Source organism: Pelodiscus sinensis, chromosome 25 (genome assembly GCF_049634645.1).
Source record: "Pelodiscus sinensis isolate JC-2024 chromosome 25, ASM4963464v1, whole genome shotgun sequence".
Classification (NCBI taxonomy): Eukaryota; Metazoa; Chordata; order Testudines; family Trionychidae; genus Pelodiscus; species Pelodiscus sinensis.
In genome coordinates this window covers 21425264-21449100 of record NC_134735.1, presented here as the reverse complement: position 1 = coordinate 21449100, position 23837 = coordinate 21425264, and the positions used below count along the sequence as shown (strand labels likewise).

The 23837-nt window shown below is 50.5% G+C and overlaps 1 protein-coding gene across 19 annotated transcripts in view; it reads right to left on the bottom strand.

Annotated features, from left to right (window-relative positions):
• Positions 1–11045: 11045 nt before the first annotated feature.
• The window catches only part of HIVEP3 (HIVEP zinc finger 3), a 399795-nt gene continuing 387003 nt past the window's right edge, over positions 11046–23837 (bottom strand). For all 19 annotated transcript variants that reach the window (XM_075908749.1, XM_075908754.1, XM_075908755.1 and 16 more), the window contains one exon: positions 11046–18501. In XM_075908749.1, the coding sequence (XP_075764864.1) occupies positions 17605–18501 (897 nt within the window). In that variant the 3' untranslated portion in view covers positions 11046–17604. The remainder of the gene's footprint in view (positions 18502–23837) is intronic.

Here is a 23837-nt window from a genome sequence, read left to right as displayed (position 1 = left end):
ATGGCACAGCCGGTTCTGGCCCGTGGGAGGACAAAGGGCTGCGACAGAGGCCCCTGGTGACCTGCCAAAATCCAAAATTCAGACTCTCAGCCCAGCTGCTGCCCAGCCCTGGAGGCACCGACAGGTCGCCCTGTGGATATGAGCCAGGCAGACCGAGACCAGACGCCCGCTGGTCCTCCACCCACTCCCCTCCCTCACCTGGCTAGTGCGACAGGTGTGCTCAGCACACTGACTAGATGGCGCCCCATGCCACCCCAAGGAGCCCGGGTCCCTCGTAGAGCCCCCCCACCAAGAGGCTGCAGCAGCCATCAGGCTGTGGGACAATCCCCCTCCCCCGATTTGAACCCAGCTTTCGCCCCTCCCCAGCATGGTTATGTCTACACTCGCGGCTTCTTGCACGAGTAATATGCAAATGAAGCTAAGCATGGAATATCGCCGAGCCTCATTTGCATACCTAATGAGCCACGATTTTTTTCAGAAGAGGCTTTTGCACAAGAAGGCGCGTCTACACTGCCCCTTCTTGCACCAGAAAAACCCTCTTGCGCAATGCTGTTACACCTATTACTTTTCAGGAAGAACGGCGTTGAGCAAGAGGGTTTTTCTTGCACAAGAAGGGGCAGTGTAGACACTCCTTCTTGTGCAAGAGCCTCTTCTGAAAAAAATGGTGGCTCATTAGGTATGCAAATGAGGCTCAGCGATATTCCACACATAGCCTCATTTGCATATTACTCGTGCAAGAAGCCACGAGTGCAGACATAGCCCATGTGTCTTTAACTGCTGGGACACAGAGCCCTCCTGGTGGGCGCTCGCTGGCCCAGGGATGAGGAGTTATAGGGCGAGGAAAGAAACCCAAACCCAGCACACCCCTGGGAGACCCGAGTTCGAATTCCTACTCCATGTCGGGCAGAGCTCAGGGGAGTGCGCCAGCTGCAGGACAAGGGCCAGGGGAGTGCTTAGCTGTCTGAGAGCAAGGGAGGGGCTTCGGCCTGGCCAGTCTCCTTGGCATCTTCCAGTGCCTGGACTGTCTTGCTGCCTTTTGTGAGTCCCGTTCCTAGGCGCCGCTCTGCCCCTCGGGCATTGTACGTAACTCAGGCCCGGGGATTTCACACGGCCGGGCGCCTGAAGGTTAGGCTGTGCCCTGCAGTGCGCCTTTGTGGACCAGTCCCCAGCGTCTCTGCTTCCTTCAGGTAACATGGGGACAATAGCACCACCCTTCCTCATGGGCCCTGGGGGGTGAGAACGTGAGCGCTGCTGACACGCGGCCTGACAGGCCTGGGGGCTCTGAGGGGAACCGCCAATGGACAGATGTCCCCGCAGGGGGACTCGGGAACGCTGTTGTGGCACACTGGGGTGCTGGTTGTCTTGCCCCGCTCCTGCACCCAGGCTGGGTCTGCATGGGGCCTTTGATCTCTAGGCTTCTGGATGCTGGACGTCCAGCTGACCCTACACTCACGCCTCAGACACCACGGGACGGGCACTCCCCCACCCCAGGTGAGCATGTTGACAAAACAGGCCCAAGAGATGAAAGAACCAAATCAAATAAAACCTCCTGCAGAACCCTCCTGGACTTCCTCTCCCTCCTGGGCTTTGGGGGGGGGGGGGGAATAACTCGCTATTCCAAAAGGCCCCTTAGCCCTCGTGGAACCAGGGTTACCGGGACGTCAGACTAAGGCGCCCAGTGTTTCGAAATCTATTTTGAACTAACGGCCTGCTTCAATAGACGCAGAATAGCTATTTCGAGATACGTCCGGTACCCGCAATAGTGCCGCCGTGTAGACGTATTCCTAGTGTGTCTGTCACAGTGCGCCCCCTAGTGGCAAGGCACAGGCTGATGATGGTGTAGCAGGTGGGTGGAGTGAGGTTGCAGAAGAGTTCTGGGCATGCTCCAAAGCCTGTCCCAAAGTTGGTTCAATGAAAGCTATCCCCCCCTCCCCACCCCACCCCACCTCACCCCATGCCTCTGCTCAGTGAGGGTATGTCTACACTACAAAGTTAATTCGAATTAACAGACGTTAGTTCGAATTAACTTTGATAGGCGCTACACAGACAAACCGCTAGTTCGAACTTAATTCGAACTAGCGGAGCGCTTAATTCGAACTAGGCAAACCTCATTCCACGAGGACTAACGCCTAGTTCAAATTAAGTAGTTCGAATTAAGGGCTGTGTAGCCACTTAATTCGAACTAGTGGGAGGCTAGCCCTCCCCAGCTTGCCCTGGTGGCCACTCTGGGCACCACCAGGGAAACTCTTCTGCCCCCCTCCCGGCTCTGGAGCCCTTAAAGGGGCACAGGCTGGCTACGGTGTCCGTGCCAGGTGCAAGCCTGCCAGCACCCAGCCAGCAGACCCTGCACCTGGCATGGCACGAGCCAGCCACCCGCTGCCACCCAGCCCTCTGCCTCTTCCCGGGACCAGGCTGGTGGCTCCCAGGAACCTGCCCCGGTCCGCAAGAGGCGGGTGCCCGCCTGGTCTAGCGCGGAGATTGTGGACCTCATCCACGAACTCCGTACTAGGCACAGGAAAGCGGCCATCTAGGCCAGGAGAGCTGCCAGCCTGGCCACCCAGGAGCAGGTTTGCATGAAAATCAGGGTGGTCCAGTGAGACCCCCGACCCTGAGCCCTGAGCTTAGAACATAAGAACATAAGAACGGCCGTACTGGGTCAGACCAAAGGTCCATCTAGCCCAGTAGCCTGTCTGCCGACAGTGGCCAACACCAGCTACCCCAGAGGGGATGGACTGATGACAATGATCAAGCCATTTGTCTTGTGCCATCCATCTCCAGCCTTCCACAAACAGAGGCCAGGGACACCATTTCTACCCCCTGGCTAATACCACTCCATGGACCCCACCTCCATGAATTTATCTAACTTCTCTTTAAACTCTGTTATAGGTCTATCCTTCACAGCATCCTGCAGCAAGGAGTTCCACAGGTGCACTATTTGCTTTAAGAAGAACTTTCCGTTATTAGTTTGAAGCCTGCTGTCCATTCATTTCATTTGGTGTCCTCTAGTTCTTCTATTATGGGAACTAAGGAAGAACTTTTCTTTATGCACCCTCTCCACCCCACTCATGCTTTTATAGACCTCTATCATATCCCCCCTCAGTCTCCTCTTTTCTAAGCTGAAAAGTCCCAGTCTCTTTAGCCTCTCTTCATATGGGACCTGTTCCAAACCCCTGATCATTGTAGTTGCCCTCCCCTCTCCCACCCTCTCTCTTCCCCTCTCCCACCTCCTTTTCCCAGTCTCCCCGAGTTTTATTCAATAAAGAGAGTTTCTATTTTTGAACACACGTGTCCTTTATTTTGTACATCAGGAAGGGGGGCTAGGGAGGGGTAAGTGGAAGGATGTGAAGGGGGAATGGGGTACGAGCCCCCGATGGGGAGGACTGGGCTGGCTCTGCGGGCTCCTTGAGGTGGAAGCTCTCCTGCAGCCCCCTGATTGACCCCTCCCCCCCGCCCCAGATGGCAGCATGAGGTAAGTGCAGTCGGGCTGATGGCCGAGTGCTGTGATGTGCCGAGTGTGGGCACTCAGGGCACACCAAGCTAGGACTGCTTTGCAAGCGGGGAACCCTGAGAACTGTCTGTCCGGGATGGGGGTCGGGTCCCTTTAAGCACAGCCCTCGGCTAGCCTGAGACAGCAGCTCCACACGCTAAGTCCTAATCTGATGCCCTGCCTGTACTGCTTCCAGCCATCTGTAACCCCGGTTCAGGGTCCACTCAATGTGGACATGCTAGTTCGAATTAGCAAAATGCTAATTCGAACTAGTTTTTACGTCTAGATGCACTAGTTTGAATTAGCTTAGTTCAAATTAACTAATTCGAATTAAGTTAGTTCGAATTAGTGATGTAGTGTAGACGTACCCTGAGGGACAGAGGCTCTGTGGGGCTATGCTCTGGCAGGCGATGCTCCAGGTCACCTCGGCTTTGGGCTCTTCGGTTGAGTCAGCCTGGTGCTCCGATAGGAGCAGAGGAGGCTCAGGTTGGAAAGTCACCTCCCCAGAGAACCCCCAGGGGGCATCCCTCGCCCCCTCTCGAAGCTGCTGTTTCTCCCATTGTCAGGCAAGGCAAAGACACCAGATAAATGTGGAGGTGGCCAATGGGCAGGATTTCCAAGGCTGGCACTGGGCGTCCAGCTTGGGGGAACACTGCTGCTGGGTGCTGTCCATCAGCGGATGTCCTAGCAGCTGTGAGAGCCACCGTGCGGAGGGACATTTCGTTGGTCACCATGACTGCAGTGGGCCAGCAGGTGGCGCTCACTGACCGAGTAGAGCTGTCGAGATGGAGTTTTGCTGCATCTCAGGCCTGCAGCATCCATAGCTCCTTGCATGGGGTGTGAGTGGCTGTCTGGCCTGGCAGGAGCCTGGGCCCACCACCCCTCCCGGCGGGCTAGTGAGAGGGGCGGGAAGCCCAGCAAGAACCCTAAGACAAACACTCCTGCTGGATGTGGGGCACAAGCCTGCCCTGCCTGTGCACATCCCCTCCCTGCTCTGACCTACCGCAGCTGGGTCCTCTTCAGCCCCGACTGACTCCTCCGCATACAAGCCCAGGAGACGCGCCGTTCCTTTCCTCTCATCCCCTCCCAGGCCCACTGCTCCAGCTGCCTCAGCTCAGTCACCATGGTGGGCCCAGGGCCCCACACCGCTGCTCCAGTCATGTGGAGAGGGCCCTGATTTTCCAGGGGTTCAGTAGCAGCTGTTCTGAATGAGAAATCCAGCCCCTTTCGTGATATGAAGAGGAGAAGGACCAAGTGCTTTGGAAGCCCCGTGCAAGGCCTTTGGGGGACGTGGTGCAGGAATGTGGCCCGTCAGAGCACGCACAAAGGTAGTTTTCATTTCCCCCTTCCAAACAGGAAAATAGATCCATGAAGAATGCCTGACATGGGAACACGTTTTAGTTTTATTGGGATTTTCCTCTCCTCAGTAATGAAGGACCCATGGCATAGTCAACAGAGCTAGCACCCTGAAGGTGAACAAGTCTGGGTGTTGTTGGGAGGATCTGTTTAAAGAGGGAGATGATCTACCTCTGCCACTGACTAACTGTGTGACCTTAGTAAAGTCACTTAGCCTGGCCAGACTCCTCATCTTAGCTGCAAGCAGTTTTACTGCTGAACCAGTTTACTGGTAAAAAGGCAGGGACTGGTGTACATGCTCAGTGCTGCTGCAACATGTCAGAAATAGCTCAGCGCTAATGCTGATGCAGCCACAGAATATTTTTCACTATTGTTTGTAAAGTGCTTTGCAATTCAGCGTCATGCTGTGTGAGGGGGAAGGCGGCTGCGTCAGCGCCCAACAAGGGCAGTCAGGACCAAGGGTCAGCACACAGCCACACCCGAGGCTGGAAGTAGCAGAGGAGTTCCCAATCAGGTTCCAGAACAGGGTCGCTCTCAGGGTCCAAGTCAGGATTCAGGATCTGGGGTCAGGCTGCAAAATCCAAACCAAGCTAAGGTGGAAGCCAAGGAAGGGCCGTAACAAGCAGAGCAGCTGCACATGTCACAGCATGACCATTGGAGGGAAGGGAGCCAGTCAGAAGCCATGATGCTGCTGTGCACCAGGTGCCTCCTTGAAAAGGGACCCGGTGACTCTGGTCAGCATTAACTGTCGGGTTGCCAGGATCCCTGCCTGGTTCCACACAGCTCCCCAGAAGCAGCGACATGACCCTCGCTGCCTAGGCGGAGGGAGGTGCCAGGGGGGCTCCAGGTGCTGACCCTGCCTGGTACACTCCGAACCCGACTGTAATTTGGCCAGCGGGCGCGTCTCACACTATTGGGTGTTTTTCTTTCAGTGCCTAAGGTTGTCAGATACTTTCACAAAAAGTCCCGAACATGGCGGCAGAAAAAAATGGATTGAGCAAAAGCAAAAAAATCCCCCAAAAACCGGAGACCAGACTTGTCACTACGCCTTTAAATCCACACGCGCCCCGCTCCCCCATCCCTGCCAGACACGGCAGGGGAAGAATGACGGAGCCACAAATACTGGCCTGTCCGGGTGGAAACTGGACACCTGGCAACCCTATTGGCCCCAGCTCCCGGCAGCACATGACTATGTGAGCGTCTCAGTGCCTGTTAAAAGAGCGTCAATGTCTGGCTCTTGCTGTTGTGGAGAAAACCTGGAACGTGTCACAGTCCAAAGGCAAGTACGAAGAATCCCGCAATGTTTTAGTCCCCTGGGTTTTAAGCCAATCTCACGATTGTGGGGGTTTGACGTGACTTGTGAAGGGTTTGGACTGGCACCGTGTCACCTGTGGCTCTGCACTGGACCCCACGTAATTAAACCGCTATAGACCAGGACACACCAACGCAAAGGGTCTCCGACCACGCCAATCTGCCAGTCCTCTCCTTGCTACGATGACCAGTACTCCCCGGCCCCGCAACACCTCCAGATCCATGGGCCCTACACTTGCCTATCACAGCACATGAGGGCATCAAAGGCAACTCGGTGGGTGAAACCAATCACAGTGGCCCTCTAGTTTTTATCGCCATGTGTGGAATGATTTTTGTTATGTGCACCAGTGGCAGCTCCATAGTGGCGCACATAACAAAATCCCTTTCGCTCATGGATTGAAGTGTGGCGGAGGTGGGGCCAGGGACTGGGAGTGTGAGCTAAGGGCTGGGGCAGAGGGTTAGGGCGCAGGGATGGGAGGCTCTGGCTGGGGGGTGCAGGCTCTCAGTAAAGCCAGGGCTGAGGGGCTTGGGGTGTAGGCTGCCCAGGACTGTGGTTGGGCGAGAGGACTTTGCTCTTTTGCCACAGCGTCTCCACAGCTGCGGCAGCTCGGCGGGCCTGGGCTGGGCTGGGGCGCCGCTACGCTCCTGCGCGGCCCTGCACACCAGCGCATGGCTGCACGTAGCTCGCCACGTGCCCAGCTAGACACACAGGGAAATGGGGAGAGACAAACCACCCAGTTACCTGCGGGTGGCCCCATTTCACGCCGCACTGAGCGTTCCTGGCTTCTCCTCAAAGGAACCCCGCACAAGGCCTCTCAGAGACATCACTGGGAACGGGAATTCCCAACCATGAGACGCCGGAGCCAGGGACTCCGCAGGGAGCCTGGTTTGCATGGCTCAGGGCACACGGTGTAACGTGCACCATCCAGTGCCTGCTCACCTAACTGCAGATATCCACGGCCGCGGGGTGGGCAGCCTGGGCCACATGCGCACACAGGAGCAGGTGCCCCTGAACGTTAAAGAACGAAGGCAGGCCTATGCCAAGGCAGGGAGCACAGCTCCCCCGCTCCTCCTTGTTGCAAGGTGTGACGGCGCGTTGGGGGTCCCCCATCTCCTGCACCCCGAAATGGCACAAACAGACTGCACCAGCCAGTAGAACAGAGGAAGTTTATTGCCTCTCCAGGATACAGCACAGCACAGATGGAATCTGGTCACAGAGCTGGACTAGGATGCCTCAGGCCCCCTTGAGATGGGGGAGACTGGGCCCCTAAACTCCAGCCCCTTCCCCTAGGCTGTCTCCTCCATGCTCCCAGACAGAAACTAAACTCACCCTCTTCCAGCCCTGCCCCCCAGCCAGGGCAGCCTCCACCTTCCTTTGTTCCTCTCCATGGGGGGTGTCTGGTTCAACAAGTTTGGCATCACCTTTGCATAGTGAGGTTTTCCCTGCTGGGTCTTGCTCCAGACAGCAGAGGTCACCACAGCCCAGCACGTACCCCCACTACGTCACACAAGGGAAGGTACCAGGGTTGGTACATACCACAGGACATCCCACACTAATACCAACCCTGGTACCTTCCCTTGCAACAAACCCCATTGCCAGCTTTGTCCACATATTCACTCTGCTGACACCATTATTGGACCTAACCAAGTGAGTTATAAGATCAAGAACACATATTCCTGCGCATCCAGAAATATAATTTCTGCTATCATGTGCCGAAAGTGTCCGTCTGCTATGTACATTGGACAAACGTCTCAGACACTTCGCCAAAGGATCAATGCCCACAAAACAGACATTAGACAGGATCACAAAGAAAAAACAGTTTCTTGCCATTTCAATCAGCAAGGACATTGTCTCAACGACTTGATTACCTGCATCCTGCTTCAAAGGCCTTTTAAGACTGCACTTGAAAGGGAATCCTCTGAACTGTCATTCATGCTTAAATTCGACACTTTACATCTAAGTTTGAACAAAGACATCAATTATCTATCCCATTACAAAGATAGCTTCCCCAATTATCACCTCTAATATCATTAGCTCACAGACATTTACCTTTCCTGCCCCCATCCCTCTTCTGTTCTGAAATTTGATTTGTCCTTTTCATATGTGTTCATTTTTTTTAATTGTACCCTTTGGTATATATGGTTGTGACAATTCTCTTCCACTATTTGATCTGAGGAAGTGGGTCTGGCCCACGAAAGCTCATCACCTAATAAACCATCTTGTTAGTCTTTAAAGTGCTACACAGTCCTGTTTTTTGTTTCAGCTACACCAGACTAACACGGCTGCATCTCTATCACTATTCTACATGCGGGGGATTTGAGAGCAGCCTTCAACTCCCTGAAGGGAGGTTCCAAAGAGGGAGAGGTCTAGTTTGGGTATTAGGAAAAACTATTTCCCTAGGAAGGCGAGGAAGCACTGGGCTGGGTTCCCTAGGCAGGGGGTGGAATCTCCATCCCTAGAGGTTTTTAAGTCTCGGCTTGACAAAGCCCTGGCCGGGTTGATTTAGTTGGGATTTGTCCTGCCTTGGGCAGGGGGCTGGACTTGACGACCTTCTGAGATCTCTTCCAACTCTAGGATGCTACCCTGGCCCGGCCTCCTTCGTACCCCTTCTCTGAGGCCCCGCCCCTGCTCACTCCGTCCTCCCTCCCTCCCTTCCCCTCTTCCCACCCTTTCACAAGGCTGGGGCAGGGGGTTGGGGTGGAGGCTCTGGTCTTGGGCTAAGGGATTTGGAGTGTGAGGGGGCTCTGAGCTGAGCCTGGGGCAGGGAGTTGGGGTGCAGGAGGGGGTTCAAGGTGCAGGCTTTGGGAGGGAGCTTGGGTTCAGGGGGCTCATGACTGGGGAGGGTTCAGAGCTGGCTGCTGGGTGGGGGTGCAGTGGGGCTGAGGCAGGCTCACCCCTACCCTGGCTCTGCACCACTCCCTAAGGAGCCAGCAAACTCCTTCCATCCCAAGCCCTGTTGTGCCCCCCCATTCTGTGGAGATGAGATACGGGGTGGGAGGGGGGCACCCTGCCATCAGCGCCCCGCCTCTCCCTTCCCTGCTCTGCAGCACAAGCAGGAGACTCCTGGATCACTGCTAGGGGTTACCAGGTAATCATTAAAAAAACAACAACAACCCGGACACATTTTGGGGGTGGTGGTGTGGGAGATGGGGGGGCCAACGGGAAGCAGGGCTGGTCATGGGGGGGGGCAGGTGGAATGAGGCTGGCCACCGAATATCAGGGGGAAAGAGGGGACCAGCCGGAAGGGGGCAGGGCTGACCGGGAGGAAGGGGGAGCGGGAAGCAGAGCTGGCGGGGGTCAGTGGGGGGGGCCAGGAGGAAGGGGGAGCGGGAAGCAGAGCTGGCGGGGGTCAGCGGGGGGCGGCCAGGAGGAAGGGGGAGTGGGAAGCAGAGCTGGCAGGGGTCACTGGGGGGGCAGGAGGAAGGGGGAGCGGGAAGCAGAGCTGGCAGGGGTCACTGGGGGGGCAGGAGGAAGGGGGAGCGGGAAGCAGAGCTGGCGGGGGTGGGGAGAGGTGGGTGCAGCAGCGCTGGCCGGGGATCAGCAGGGGAAGTGAGGGAGAACCGGCTGGCTGGGAAGGGGGGGGGTGAGCAAATTGGCCGGCGGGGAGCGGGACTGACCTGGGCACTCGCTGCCCGTCCCGCGCAGGCTCCCGGCAACGCACGGGCAAGGAGGCTTCCCCTCCCCCTCACACTCAACCAATTGAGGGCTCCCGGCAGCAATCGCGGCCCCGCCTCCCAGCCAGGACTCCCAGCCGCCTCCCCCCCCCCCCCCCGCCAGGCTTCCGTCCAGTGCACAGCCGGAAAAATCAGAAAATACCGGACATTGCACGTTGCACATGGCACGTGTCCGGTATTTTCTGATTTTTTTTACCGGACAGAGCGCGCCAATAGCGGACTGTCCGGTACAGCACCGGACACCTGGCACCCTAAGGGCAGGAGATGAGCAGCAGTGGGGGAAGGGGCAGCAGAAATACCAGCACTTGCTAGCCTCCTGGGCAAACCAGTCAGGATCCCGTCGGAGGCTCCAAGCTCTGCCAGTAGATCCCAATCGACCGGTTGGTGACCACTGGGTCAGAGACTTTGGCACTGGCTGGTGGAAATCAGCCCGGCCCTGGCAAGGGGGACGTGTGCCTGGTTGTGCGCTGTGCAGCCTGACCAGATATCTAGCAGGGGGAGGGGCGGGGGTCAGCAGGCCTCTACAGTGGGAGCCCCGGTCCTGGGCAACACAGCCAAGGCCTGCACGTATCCAAACAGCTGAGGTCACCAGAACCAGGCTCTGGGTTCTACGAGAGGCAGCCCCCACTTAAAACTTCTCCCAGTGAGAGTAGACCGTGCCTGAGCCCTGGGCACAGACCCGTTAGGAGCTTTTCTGTCCTAGGAAATAGTGGGTAGGTGGGTGGGGTGGTTGATGGATTCCAAACAAGCTGTATGTTTTTGGAAGGGGGAAATCATTTACTTGAGTTGAAAAAAATCAGTCCTATTTCCAAAGGCCCCTGGAGCATTTGAGAGAGACATTTTAAAAATCAAAGCCAATAAATATTCAGGCAGCGTTTATCCTGTTCAGTTCACTGCCGCCCCTGCCAGAGTGGAATCCCAGCCGTACTGAACTGGCCATTAACTTCAACAGGATCCAGATTTCACCTTAGCATTCACCACGCTGCAGTATTTCCTGCATTCTAAGTGGGCAATGCTAAAAAACACAACTTGCTCTACTGCAGTGTGCTGGCTGTGGTGGATGTTTTCAGTGGAAATCTCTTTGGCTTGGGTGCATGTCTATGCGTGATCTTTGATCTACATTTTGCCTCAATGATTCTAGAACCCAAGTTGATGAATATACACAAGTAAAAAAAAAATAAAAAAAATTAAGAACTGCCAGTCATGTAAGTAGTGATATGTTGGGACTTTAAAATTTATTCCAACATGCTATTTTTTTAAAAATATGCTCAGACTGAGCACAGTCTTGAGCTGTAGTAAAGGCAATATTATACTTGTAAAAACTTCTCATTCACAGTACAGATGTCATTTACAATAAGGGTCACAAACATCCAATACTGAGTATTTTTTTCCTTTTTTTTCTTCTTCATTTTTTTTTTACATCAGACTCTGTGCTTTTTACCTGCATTTTTTTCTCATTTTTTTGCACTGATATAACCATACACACATTGCAAGATGCAAATGTAGAAACTGGAGTTAAAATAAAATTACAGGCAAAACTACCAAATACCATTGTACACTGTACATATTTACAGTACCTTTTTTGGAATGTATTGCCATTTTTAAGAACATATAGAAACTTTCTACAGACTATTCCACTTACAGAATACATACATCTTTTAGAAAAAAAAGGCAAATATGTATCTTACATGAGACCATGTATATTAAATTTGCGTACACATTATTTTTTTTACATTACATTTACTAAAGTGATCTTAAGTGCCATCATATTTCAGTAATGAAAACAAATTGGTTTTATGTCATGGGGACTGATTTGTTTTTGAGTGTGGATGTCAATAATTACAATATGTGTTTATTTGTAAATACTGTGCAGTAGATGAAGGGTTTTATTTAAAAGAAACAACACATGATGGAACCAAGTCAGAAAACCAAAAGAGAATGTTGCAACGAGTCAAAGGGCTAGATCAAATTGTACACACAATTCGAGTAATGACAGTTATAATTTCACAGTTTAGGGTGTCAATGTATTTTGTTTAGATGCTATTTTTGAGGATTTAAAGAAAAAATAGAAGAAACAAAAGCGATTAATTAAAACTGATTTTTGGTGGCTTTTCAAGAAAGGATTGAAGGAAATTAAGTACAAATAAATGATCAAATTAGCAAGTCTTGATACCCAAATTTTGACTCCTTTGGGGAAAACATTCAAAGTCAAGCAGGGCTGGGAGATGCCAAAATATCTTTGAGGATCTGGGTTAAACTCTCAGGCTGTGTCTACACTGGGCCACTTATTCCGGAAAATCAGCCACTTTTCCGGAATAAGCTGCGAGCTGTCTACACTGGCCCTTGAATTTCTGGAAAAGCAATGATGCTCTACCGTACGAAATCAGCCGCTATTCCGAAAAAACTATTCTGCTCCCGCTCGGGCATAAGTCCTTATTCCAGAACACTGTTCCGGAAAAGGGCCAGTGTAGACAGCCCAGTAGTCTTTTCTGGAAAAAAGCCCCAATCGCGAAAATGGCGGTTGGGGCTCTTTTCTGGAAAAGCGCGTCTACATTGGCCACAGACGCTTTTTCGGAAAAGGGGCTTTTCCGGAAAAGCAGCCTGCCAATGTAGACGCTCCTTTTCCGGAAAAACTGAAAACGGAATAGTATTCCGTTTTAAGCAGTTCCGGAAATTCATGCCAGTGTAGACACAGCCTCATTGAAATTAATGGGAGCGAGGTCCCAAAACTCCCTGGAGGGTCAGGGCCTTTCCTTCCATTAACTTTTAATGGGCATTACAAGGTTTAACTGCTGTTTGGGTCTGTGACATCCTTCCCCTATACCCAGATTTGGCACCCCCCGCGAAGGTGTTCTGATCACTAGGGCTGCCGAGTACCTGCTGTGACTCCTGTGGAGTTCAGCAGCATTTGTGAGCACTCTGCATATCGGATCCTTTTTATCTAGTGTCTCGCTAGGGCTGTAAGAGCCCAGCTTGAGGGACCTAGGTCTGAAAATGTTGCCCTGTAAGAAAGGTGATGAAACACGTCCCCCAGTCGTAAGCAATAAATCCACAGTTAGTGCATCACTAGGCGTGTTTACTCCTTGGGTATCCTGCAATACATCTGAAAACCAGTCAAGACTCGGGGCTGACATGTGACAAAGCTTCAGGCTGTCTCCAGGAGCAGACAGGGAGGACTTGATCCTGACAGGAAAGTTCAGTGTGTGCTTTAACTTCAAGTGCACTGAAGTAGCTGTGACAACTTGCATGCGTGATGTTAGGCGCGTGCGTAAGTGCTTTGCTGTACTGGCTTGACACATGGCATGACCGAGTCCATGGAGAGTCAAATTATTTTGTTAGGTGGGTCACAGCTTCACTGAGAGAGTCTCTCGTGGACACATCCATCCCCCTTCGCCTTCGCGTGGCAGCCCAAGCGATGGCTTACATGGAAAAGGAGCATACGGGGAACATACAGTGAGCGTTAGGCTACTAGAGAAGTGGAAAGCTGGTTCCATGTGAAAAGCCAGCCCTTTGTAAGCCAACATCGCACTGTTGCTTCCTGGACCACCGCCAGGAACCTCTGGCATAGACAGTTTATTGGGAACTTTATATTTTTTTTTATTTTTTCACCGGTGTTTTCTATTATTCATCTCATCTGTAACGGGGGTACAAAGTGCTTGCACACATACGGATTTCTCCCCTCCAAACTTTTGGAAGGTAAATCAGGATTTATTCTCCCCTATTTACAGATGGAGGAACGGACACAAAGACCCAGCTTACAAGGTAAAGCCTGCAAAGATTTATTAGTGCGCCTAGTACTTAAGGCAGAGAGTGCAGAAGATAGCGAGTGCAAAGCTCCGTGCTAAATGTTTACAGGATTGGGCCACGTTTTCAGGATTTACACCTTGTGGACTGGTCTCCACTAATGGGGAAAGTCGACCTGAAGGATCTTAAATTGCGTTTTGGCACCGTCCACTCAGCAGGAGGTCGACGGGAGCACATGTTCCCGACCACTTCCCTTACCCCTCATGAGGAGCAGGACTAGCGGCAGTGATGGGGGAACCCTCTTAGTTCGATTTAGCGGGTCTTCAGTAGAGCTGCTAATCTGAACCTCGGAAGATCAACTGCAGCAGCATCCGTCTTTTCCAGAGTGTGGACAAATCACAGCTGAGTGATTTGCTCAAGCCCACACGGTGAATTTGTGCTGGGGCTGGGATTAGAGTTTGGATATTGCAATGCTCCAGGCCAGTACTCAGACCAAAAGACCATCCTGCTTGTCTGTGTGTGTGCGTGCGTGCGGGGAACCAGACTCTTTCCCTTGGAGTTTTGGAGCCAAACTAATATGATTATTTCACTGAATTTTTTTTTCCTGATCCTATGTGGCTAATTCCTGTCAGAGGGAGCATGATGCAGAATTCTACCCCAACCCCGGCATCTTTCCAAAAACGGTGGGAGATTTGTCACAATGGGAGTCCTGGCCAGGCCTGAGAATGTCTGCCTGCCCTCTCAGGGTATGTCTACACTACAAGGGTATTTTGAAATAAGTTGTTTTGGAATAATAACTCCCGAAATAACTATTTCGAAATAGCATGTCCAAATTACAGGAAAGCTTCTTAATTAATCTGAGGCAGGCTCCCCTAATGTGGACGTACCACCTCAATTTAGAGCCCTAGAGGCATGGGGCGGGGGGAGGAGGGTAATTGCTTTGAATGGCCCTGGGCAGGAGCTATTTTGAAATAGCAGCAGTGGAGCGTCCACACTACTGCTATTCCGGAATAGGCATTATTCCTTGTGAAATTAGGATTTATTATTCCAGAATAAGAAGCCTGTTATTTCAAAATAATTCCGAAATAACGGGCTTGCCGTGTGGACACTCACCTTGTTATTTCGAAATAACGTGAGTAACTCATAGAGTTTACAATGGGGCCTGTGTGCGCACATGCACAGAAAGGCCAGATTACTCCTGCTCATGACTTGCATGTTATGTGAACGGTACCAAAGCGGGAGTGCACCTTAACACTGCTTTTGTCATTCCTGTACCTATGGGGACACACACATACACACAAGTGCATGTGCGCATACGCCATGCAACAATGGCAAAGAATTCTACCTAGCCCTGATCTTTTGAAAAACAAAAAGAAGAAAAACAATGAAAGCAACAAGATACTGAGGGAATTGTGGTCTTCCTCCAGAAGTGACAGCAAAACACCCCGCCCCCCCCCAACAAAAAAAACCCCTCTTTCCAAAGCGCTGGCAGGTAAAGCATTCAAATATGGGTAACAAATAAAGCAAAGCAAATTTGATCTAGCCCAAAGTTAACATCATATGCACTCAACGTAGCCAGAGGCTGTGTACAACCGCTGCATTATTTCTCTTTATGTACAATTTCAAATATGTATAGAAACAACTAATTAAACACATAATGATACTTTGAAATAATGTTAAGAATGTGACAAGAGGAAAGAAGAGAGAGAACCACCAACAGCCCGGACATTCCAAGCTTTACCCATTATGGAGGGAAGGGTTGGGTTCAAATGATGCTCACGGAAGAGCCTTGATTACACAGTCCACCTCTGCTCATCACAGCACTTAAACGTGCTAATTTCCCATTCAAATGAATGGGACCTAGCCATGTTTTCCTGGGCAGAGGTGGCTTGCTGAGTTGGGCCTATGTGTTCAACCCCACAGTGAGGTCTGCTTGGGTCTGACTGGAGGATTGGGAGTCAGTTATGCTGTGGGGCAGTTGAGGAAAAGGAAAACTAGGTAAAACGCTAGTCAGGAACAACGTTCCCTCTAATCTTTTCCATTTGCGTGTGGATTTTTTCCACCTGTGTATGGAATAATTTTATGTGCACTGAGGCATCTAGGAATGTGCACCACATGTAGAAACAAAACCCTAGATAATCAGTTGGGCAGGATTTGAATCTCTCCTGAGTGGCTGCACAAGTGCCCAGCATACAGGGAACACTGTGTGCATGGTGGGGTCCAGTAAACTCTGAAATCTGGGCACTAGCATAGTTGGTGTCCCAATCATAATGTTATTTCCATGGTAACTTCATTTGAGCTGAATTCCCTTTACCCCCAAAGAAAACCAACTACAGAAGTTAATTAAAACACCCCCTATTATACACCCATCAGTTGGGAGCTGTTCATACCTTGTCAAGTCTGGCAAGGTAATATGTCCTCATTCAGGGTTATATGTGATGTATTATTATTGTTTTTACATGTGTATTATGTACCCGATAAACTGGACCAGCTCTGAAAGAAGAAAGAACTGGCTCATTAGTTAAGTATTTCTATCTTTTTGTTTGTTTGTATTGTTAAAAAACTGTACAGCTTCTACTGCCTGGAGAACACTGAAGCATAGAGAGCCTGCTGTCTACCAGGGGAAACGTGTACGGAATATTTGTATTTTTAAAAGTGTGTTACCGCAACAGAGCAGATTGGAGCCATCTGATCTCTCCGTATTTGGTATCACGTCTATTGGCAGTAGAGGCCATCGCTCTGCTAGGGATGGTCATATTTAAAAACAGGCTATGGGAAAAGTTACTTATGCATGCATAACAGGCCTATTTCCATACATTAGCCACTCAGGCATCAGAATCTCTATGAAATACCAAAAAAATGTGGGCTAGGTGATTGCAACATTTCATTTAAATAGGTAAACAAAATAAAACAAGACATGCAGCCAGTTGTGGATTACAAAGCCACGGGTGTGCAAATAAAAGAGCACACAAGCTATTTTTTGCATCCCTATAACTTTTTCCTTCAAAAGGGCCTCATAGGAATTATTAGGAAAGGCAGAGGTTGTAAAAAGAAAAAGAAAAGTATGGGTAGAAATGGTTTGCAAGGCTGAGACTCTATTCTCATTTTGAACCCAGGAGGGGGGAGAGGGCTTCTAAACCCCAGAAAACGGGGCTTCAGGCAGTGCATGGGGAGCAGCCAGCCATGGACGGTCACTATTAAAGCAAACATAAGAATGGCTCTTTTAAAACCCATTAAATGCCATTCCCAGAACGGGTTCTACATTCGATACATCCCTATTCTCTTGCAGGTAAATCTCTGAAGAACCCTTTTGTCGCTTTTTTAAAAAGTGCTTTTTTGGGTTCTGCAGAAGGGAGGTGCATTGGAGATTTTTTTTTTTTTTGGAGTGACATTCACATTCATTGCTAATAGGCCTCCTACTCTAAAATAAGTGCTAGTTTCATTTACAATTCAGGGTAAACACGTTTTCAAATGTAAAGCAGTCGCAACTCTTTAAAGCACAAAGATAGGCAACCAGAGTGATGCAAGAAAAAAAAAACAAGCACTTTGCCAAGAATTAAATAAAGCAGGTAATAAATATGAATCATAAACTTCTGTACACAGGAAAAAGGGTTTGCTTTTAATCATTTAATCAATATTAAAAAAGATTTTTTTTGTTTTCAGTGCATCTTCTTCTCCCTTAAAACACTTAACCTTTTCCTTTCTGCATCTCTCAAGCATCTATGAACACACACCTAAATGGCAAAAAAGACAAGGTCTAACAAACCCCTTTCCAAAAAACTCTAAAAAAATATTCACAGCCTCAAACATTTTTGTACATTTCAAGCAACAAAAGGTATAGAAAAAGGCACAAGTAACTGCATACATGTGGAGATAATACCAGACGGGGAGAAAGAAAACCAGGAATCTTCCATGGATTTGGTCATACACTAGAGTGCATCTTATAGCGATGATTATACGAAAGGAAATAGTGTTGAAAATGTCTGTTGATTTACATAGGAAGCCTAGAGGTGGAACAGATGAATGGAGGCTTAAGTACTTCCTGTATTCTCATCCACCTGCCTTGGAGTTTGACTGAACCGTGTGCGCTCTAAGTGTGGGCTGCTCTTCCGATGGGTTCCCCCTTGATGACTTGGCTCTCCCGAGAGGTTCCTCCTCCTGATGGAGAACTGGTGGGGGTGTGAATGGCTCAGTGAGGGCTCCGACAAGCAGCCGGTGCTGCTGCTCCTGTCTAGTGTCTGTGCGGGGAAATCTGAGATGAAAGTGCAGGATGATTCAAAGTAAGTGCTTGAGCTGCCACATTGCTTCTTGCTCGTTTTTTTCAAGGGTTCTTCCCCGCTTGTTGAAGGCTTTGGAGAGTGCTCATAATTTGTGCTCGGACAGTCGCTGGGAGCTGAGCAGCCTTCCTGCTCTGAGCAGCTGGGCTCAGTGTACTTTTTTACCCTGTATTCCTCCTGGTCCGTCTTTTGCTGATGTTCACTAGTCCTCATTTTCTCTTCTAAGTAGCTGCTGCCTTTACGCTGTGGGGACCGGGTGTATTTAGAAACCTTTGTAGCTGGGGAGACAGATGAAGATTCTGGTGGGACCGGCAGTTCCTGGCCCCTTTGCTCAGCCTGGCTGAATTCTGTAAAGCTACTGCTGCCGCTGGCACCAGGTGCAAAATATCCTGCTTGTAGGGACACAACTGAACTGGGCACCAAACTGGGATGGGTGCTTGGCCTGGCCTGGACCATTTGGATGCCCCCAATTGGAATCATCGGGTACGGAGTCCTCGTTAGCTGCTGTGAATGCAACGGGAGATGGCTGAAGACATTCTCTTCCCCTCGGCTCGGAGCATGGGCATGTAGTTCATGGGGCGCTTGCAAGGGTCTGGAGCAGACAGGCTGCGTGGTGCCAGGCGAACATGCTGGGCTTCGAGGTTCTATCTTCTGCATTTGAGAGAGAGAAAAAAAGAGTTGAGTCCGTGAGGGCTTCTAGCATCCTCAGTGCACGGGCTGAGCAAGAACGGACTGGCTTTATCACCGCTCTGCGGTCATACAAAGGGATGAGCCCACCTCAGGTGACAGGCTGCACCACAAAATTTGATTCTGGACTCAACCAACCACAAAGACTGGCAGGGTACAGAGCTGGGGGTTTGATTCAGGCCCATCTCTATGTCAGAATCTTTCCCAAAGCTTTACCCCTGGGGAATTTGAAACAGCAAAAACACACACGAGACACTCTTCTTTCTACATTCTAAAAACCCCCAAAAACCAACCAATGGGAACTTAAGAACAACTTGCAACTTCTCTATCAGCTTCATGTAGCATGGAGACTCTAAGGCTGTGGTCTCCAACCTTGTTACACCCAAGATCACTTTTTAAATCTCAGAACAGGTGAATATCTATCGCCCCTCCCCTTCCTTGAAGCTCCGCCCTTTCTATTCTCCTCCTGTCCATCACTTGCTATCCCCAGCCCTTACTTTCATACTCTGATAAACAGTTTATTTTTAAATTATACGATATATAAAATTAAAATCACGTGTTTATAGTTGTGAAATAAATGGTCTGTTTTTTATTCATGCTATTTAAATCTAAAATGAAGCATTTATAATTAGACATTTTGTGGGGACAGAGTTCTGCGGCTGGGGCAGGGGAGAGGGAACAGGGTTCTGGGAGGGCAGAGGACAGGGTTCTGCAGCTGGGGACAGGGTGCCAGTGGGGACAGAGTTCAGGGAGTGGGGACGGGAGTGGGGACAGAGTTCTGTAGCTGAGGACAGGGGAATGGGGTCTGGGGAGCGGGGAGTGCGGACAGGGGACGGGGTGCCAGAGAATCCCTTCCATCTGCCTCCTCCCAGGATTCCCCCCCCAGAGGGAAGCCAGCACGTGCCTCCTCCGGGCCCGACTCCCCCCCTCCCCCCGCGGTGCAGGGAAACCCCATGCATGTCTGCCCCGGGGCCAACCCCTCCCCACCCGCGGCAGGGCCAAAAGCCCTCTCCCGCGGCGCGGCCAACCCCCTCCCGCAGCACGGCCAACCCCCGCGGGCGCCTGCCCCAGGGCCAAATCCCCCTCCCGTGGCATGGCACGGCCTGGTCAAGCCGGCCAACCCCCGCAGGCGCCTTCCCCAGGGCCAAGCCGCCTCTCCCGCGGCAGGGCCAACCCCCCGCGGGAGCCTTCCCCGGGGCCAAACCCCCCTCCTGCTGCGCGGACAAACCCCCGTGGGAGCCTCCCCAGGCCAAACCCTGGGGCCGACCTCCACTCCCGCGGTGCAGAGAAATCGTGATTGACGGGTTGGTGACCACGGCTCTAAGGGTAGATCTGCTCTGCAAGCTTCTTTCCAAATAAGCTTTTCTGGAAGATGTCTTCCAGAAAAGCTTATTTCGAAATAGCGCATCCATACTACAGGGAAGTCTCCAAATTAGTCTGAGACCGGCTCCCTTAATGTGGATGTGCTACCTCGATTTAGAGCCCCAGGAAGCACTGGGGAGGAATAACGTAGAATGGCCTTGGTGAGGGGCTATTTCAATGGAGCAGCAGAGGAGCATCCACACACACCCTCTTCCAAAAGCTTTGTCATATGAAGCGTTGTTCCTCGTGGAATGAGGAGTACAGCTAGTTCGGACTAGGAAGCCTAATCCGAACTAGCTACTCTGTGCCGCGTGTAGCCGCGCGGCACGGGGTTCGAACTGCCGGCATTTAAAAATGGCGCCGGCCGGCTTTATGCAAATGAAGTCCGGGAAATTCAAATCCCGGGCTTCATTTGCAAGTGCGGGATGCCTACATTACCCTCCTAGTTCGAATTAGGAGGGTAGTGTAGACATACCCTATTTCTTTCCCTTTTTTCCCTTCTCCCCACCTATTTATTTGGAAACTGGACCTTTAACAACTCCAGTCATCTGAAGAAATGGGTTGTGCCCATGAAAGCTCAGGATCCCATCTATACTTTTTGTTAGTCTTTAAGGTGTTATTAGACTATTCGTTGTTTTTTAGGTTTTTCCAGTTACAACCTTAGGGTATGTCTACACTTGCACCCTCTTTTGAGAGAGGGATGCAAATGAAGACATTCTAAATTGCAAGTGAAGTCGGGATTTAAATATCCCGTGCTTCATTTGCATATTTGCATTATAATGCTATTTCAAAGTAGCGCTATTTCAAAATAACAGACACCGTTAAGACGTGGTTATTTCAAGAGAAACCCTTCTCTCGAAATAACCCTTATTCCTCACACGAGGTTTACCAGTTATTTTGAGCGAAGGGATTTCTCTTGAAATAACTGTGTCTTAATAGAGTCTGTTATTTTGAAATAGCACCGTTTCGAAATAGTGCCATAACGCAAATATGCAAATGAAGCATGAGATATTTAAATCCCAGCTTCATTTGCAATTTCGAATGTCTTCATTTGCATCCCTCTCTCAAAAGAGAGTGCAAGTGCAGACATACCCTAATTCAGCTCCCCCTCTGAAGTTTCTATATTCTAGTTCTGATTTTTGCCTGGCACGCAAAGAGCAATAAAGTGACAGTTTTTGAAAATAAATATTTAACCCTAACAATTTTTAAGTACAAAGTGATTTTGGACTGAGTTTGAGTACTGAGGGATGGACGGGGTCAGTTCTTGTTTTATAGGAACTAATTTGCATGACCCTAATAATCATTAGTTAACTAGCCTAACATGGGTTCTTTGGTTTTGCCTGTTCATCTCTACGGTCCCAATGCTGTCTCTATTTCCACATAGTTTTCTAACCTATGTCCTGTCCAGAAATGCGGGCTACACAGAAATGCATTCACAAGGGGATTTTTACAGCCACCCGCCAGACTGCGCCCTCAAAAGAAGGTGGTAGAAAAGATGATCTATAAAATCAGGCTGAATACAGAACCTAAGGATTTACTGCAGGGCACAGGGATGGTCTTTAGAGAACCAGCTGCTCCCGTGATGCTGGTTCTACGAGGGTAGCTGCAGCAACAGGGAAAGGAAAGCAAAAGGAGCCATTGCAAACGGATACCCCACGGCAGGCCGTTAAAAAACCCAAACACTTGTCTGATAGCCCCTTTCCAGGTAAGTTAGTGCCAGGGTTTCATGGGGCCATTACAGGCATGTTTGCACACGTAAGAAAACCCAGCCTAGCCGGCTTGGCTCTTAGGGCTCTGGCTGGGACCCTGGCAGGGGCCTGGAGCCCAAAAATCTCTGGGTTGGGTAATGAAACAGCCCCACAGCCCAAGCCCCATGAGCCCCATGAGCCAGCTGGCATGGGACGCGGTGGGCTTCTCTCTGCTGGGCAGACAGCCCTAGGCCAGAAGAACGCAGGGCGAAGGAGGAGGCCGTCTGTGCTAGGGATGTGAAGAAGCGAGTAAATAGCTAATCGTGTAGTCAACAGAATTTCTATCGACTACACGATTAGCTGATCAGGGCGGAAGCCTTCAGGAGATACCCCCGCTGTGGCTCTGCACTTTAAATGTCGTCAGGGCTAGGCGGGCAGGCAGCCCGGCTCCTACTACATTTAAGCTGCAGAGCCGCAGCACGGGGTAGCCCAGGGACCCGGTGCGAGCTGGAATTGATCTGGGCTTGCTCAGTAGCAGAGAGCTGGGACCCCCCATGGGCAGGGGCTGTTCTGCGGGATGTGGACCAGCCTGTTTGCAGCAAGCCTGGGCCTGGGCTCAGGGGAGGTGGCACTGCGGAGATGGTGCTGGGGGCACTGGCTCCTGCTCCTCACCCCGCTGCCTCTAACACAGAGGCAGCGAAGGGGGAGGGAAATGCGAGTAGTTGAGAGCATGGCTGTCAGACACCGCCGCTCGGAACCAGCTGCTTTAATATCTTGGTCCAGCCAGTGAGACAAAAGGATTTCAGTGGAAGAACCTTTTGCTCCATGTTCCTTTATATCCACTCACCAGCTCTGATGCCTACATATGGGGAAACGCTTTGAATTTCAGAGAAGGTAGAATGACATTAGGCAGCAATTCCAGCCTCTACCTGCCCAGCAAACAGCAGAGTGCTCTGAATGGAAGCCTCTCAGGTCAGGGACTGTCTTGCTACAAGGTTGTTCAGAAGCTAACTTGATGGACACTGATTGCTTCTAGGGCCTCCAGGTTGGACTCTAATCAAAATATATAATCATTACACCGGGAGAAATGATACAACTGAGCTCTCTGGTTACTCTCAGGGACTCCAGATCAAACGCCATTCCTTTGTAAGGCACGAATCTGTTTTTCTAACTGCTGTCCCTGCAAACGACACCTGGGGTTGGAAAATTCAGCTCTGATCTTTCTGCCTTCTGCATCATCATCAGAAATAAAGATTCCTCAGTCTCTCATCGCTGGTCGGGTCCTGTAAGTCTAGTGGGAGGGAAAACTTCTGTGTCAGTGAAGTGAGCAGAGGAGACATGAGGATAGTCAGAGAGCAGAGAAATGGACTAAGAAGGGGGTCACTTTTCTGATTATAACCATGCTTTAAAGGGACTGGAGTATTTATCTTCCTGTTTGCCAGAAGCATCATTAGTGACATAGCCTGTTGTGTCGTTACAGTCTGGGAACCAGGTGAGTCAATTTGCGTGGGTTCGCTGCTGGTTGGAGAGCCACCTCTGCTGTACTCATTTCTAACATTTCTAAGGGTTTTTTAATACTCCAGTCATCGGAAGAAGTGGGTTGTACTCACGAAAGCTCATGATCCCATCCACATGGTTTGTTAGTCTTTAAGGTGCTGCAAAGACTATTAGTTGCTTTTTAAAGTTTTTCCAGTTAAAGACACAGGGTATGTCTAGACTACATGCCTCTGCCGACAGAGGCATGTAAAATAGGCTGCCCAACATAGTCAATGAAGCGGGGATTTAAATATCCCCAGCTTCATTAAAATAAAAATGGCTGCCACGCTGTGCCGGCTCAGCTGATTGTTGGCACAGCGCGGCAGTCAAGATGCGGATTGGTCGACAGGGGAAGCTTTGTCAACCGCTCCCTTATGCCTGTTAACGCATCCCAGAATGATGTTTGCTTATTGTGCAACAGTGTCACACTGTTGACTCATATCTAGCATGTGGTCCACTATGACCCCAAAATCCCTTTCTTCAGTGCTAGACGGTCACTTCCCATTTTGTATGTGTGTATTGGATTGTTCCTCCCTAAGTGGAGCACTTTACATTTGACTGTATTGAATTTCATCCTATTTACTTCAGACCATGTTTCCAGTGTGTCCAGCTCATTTTGAATTATAACCCTATGCTCCAAAGCACTTGTAACCCCTCCCAGTTTGGTATCATCTGCAGACTTATTAAGCGTACTCTCTATGCCAATATCTAAAT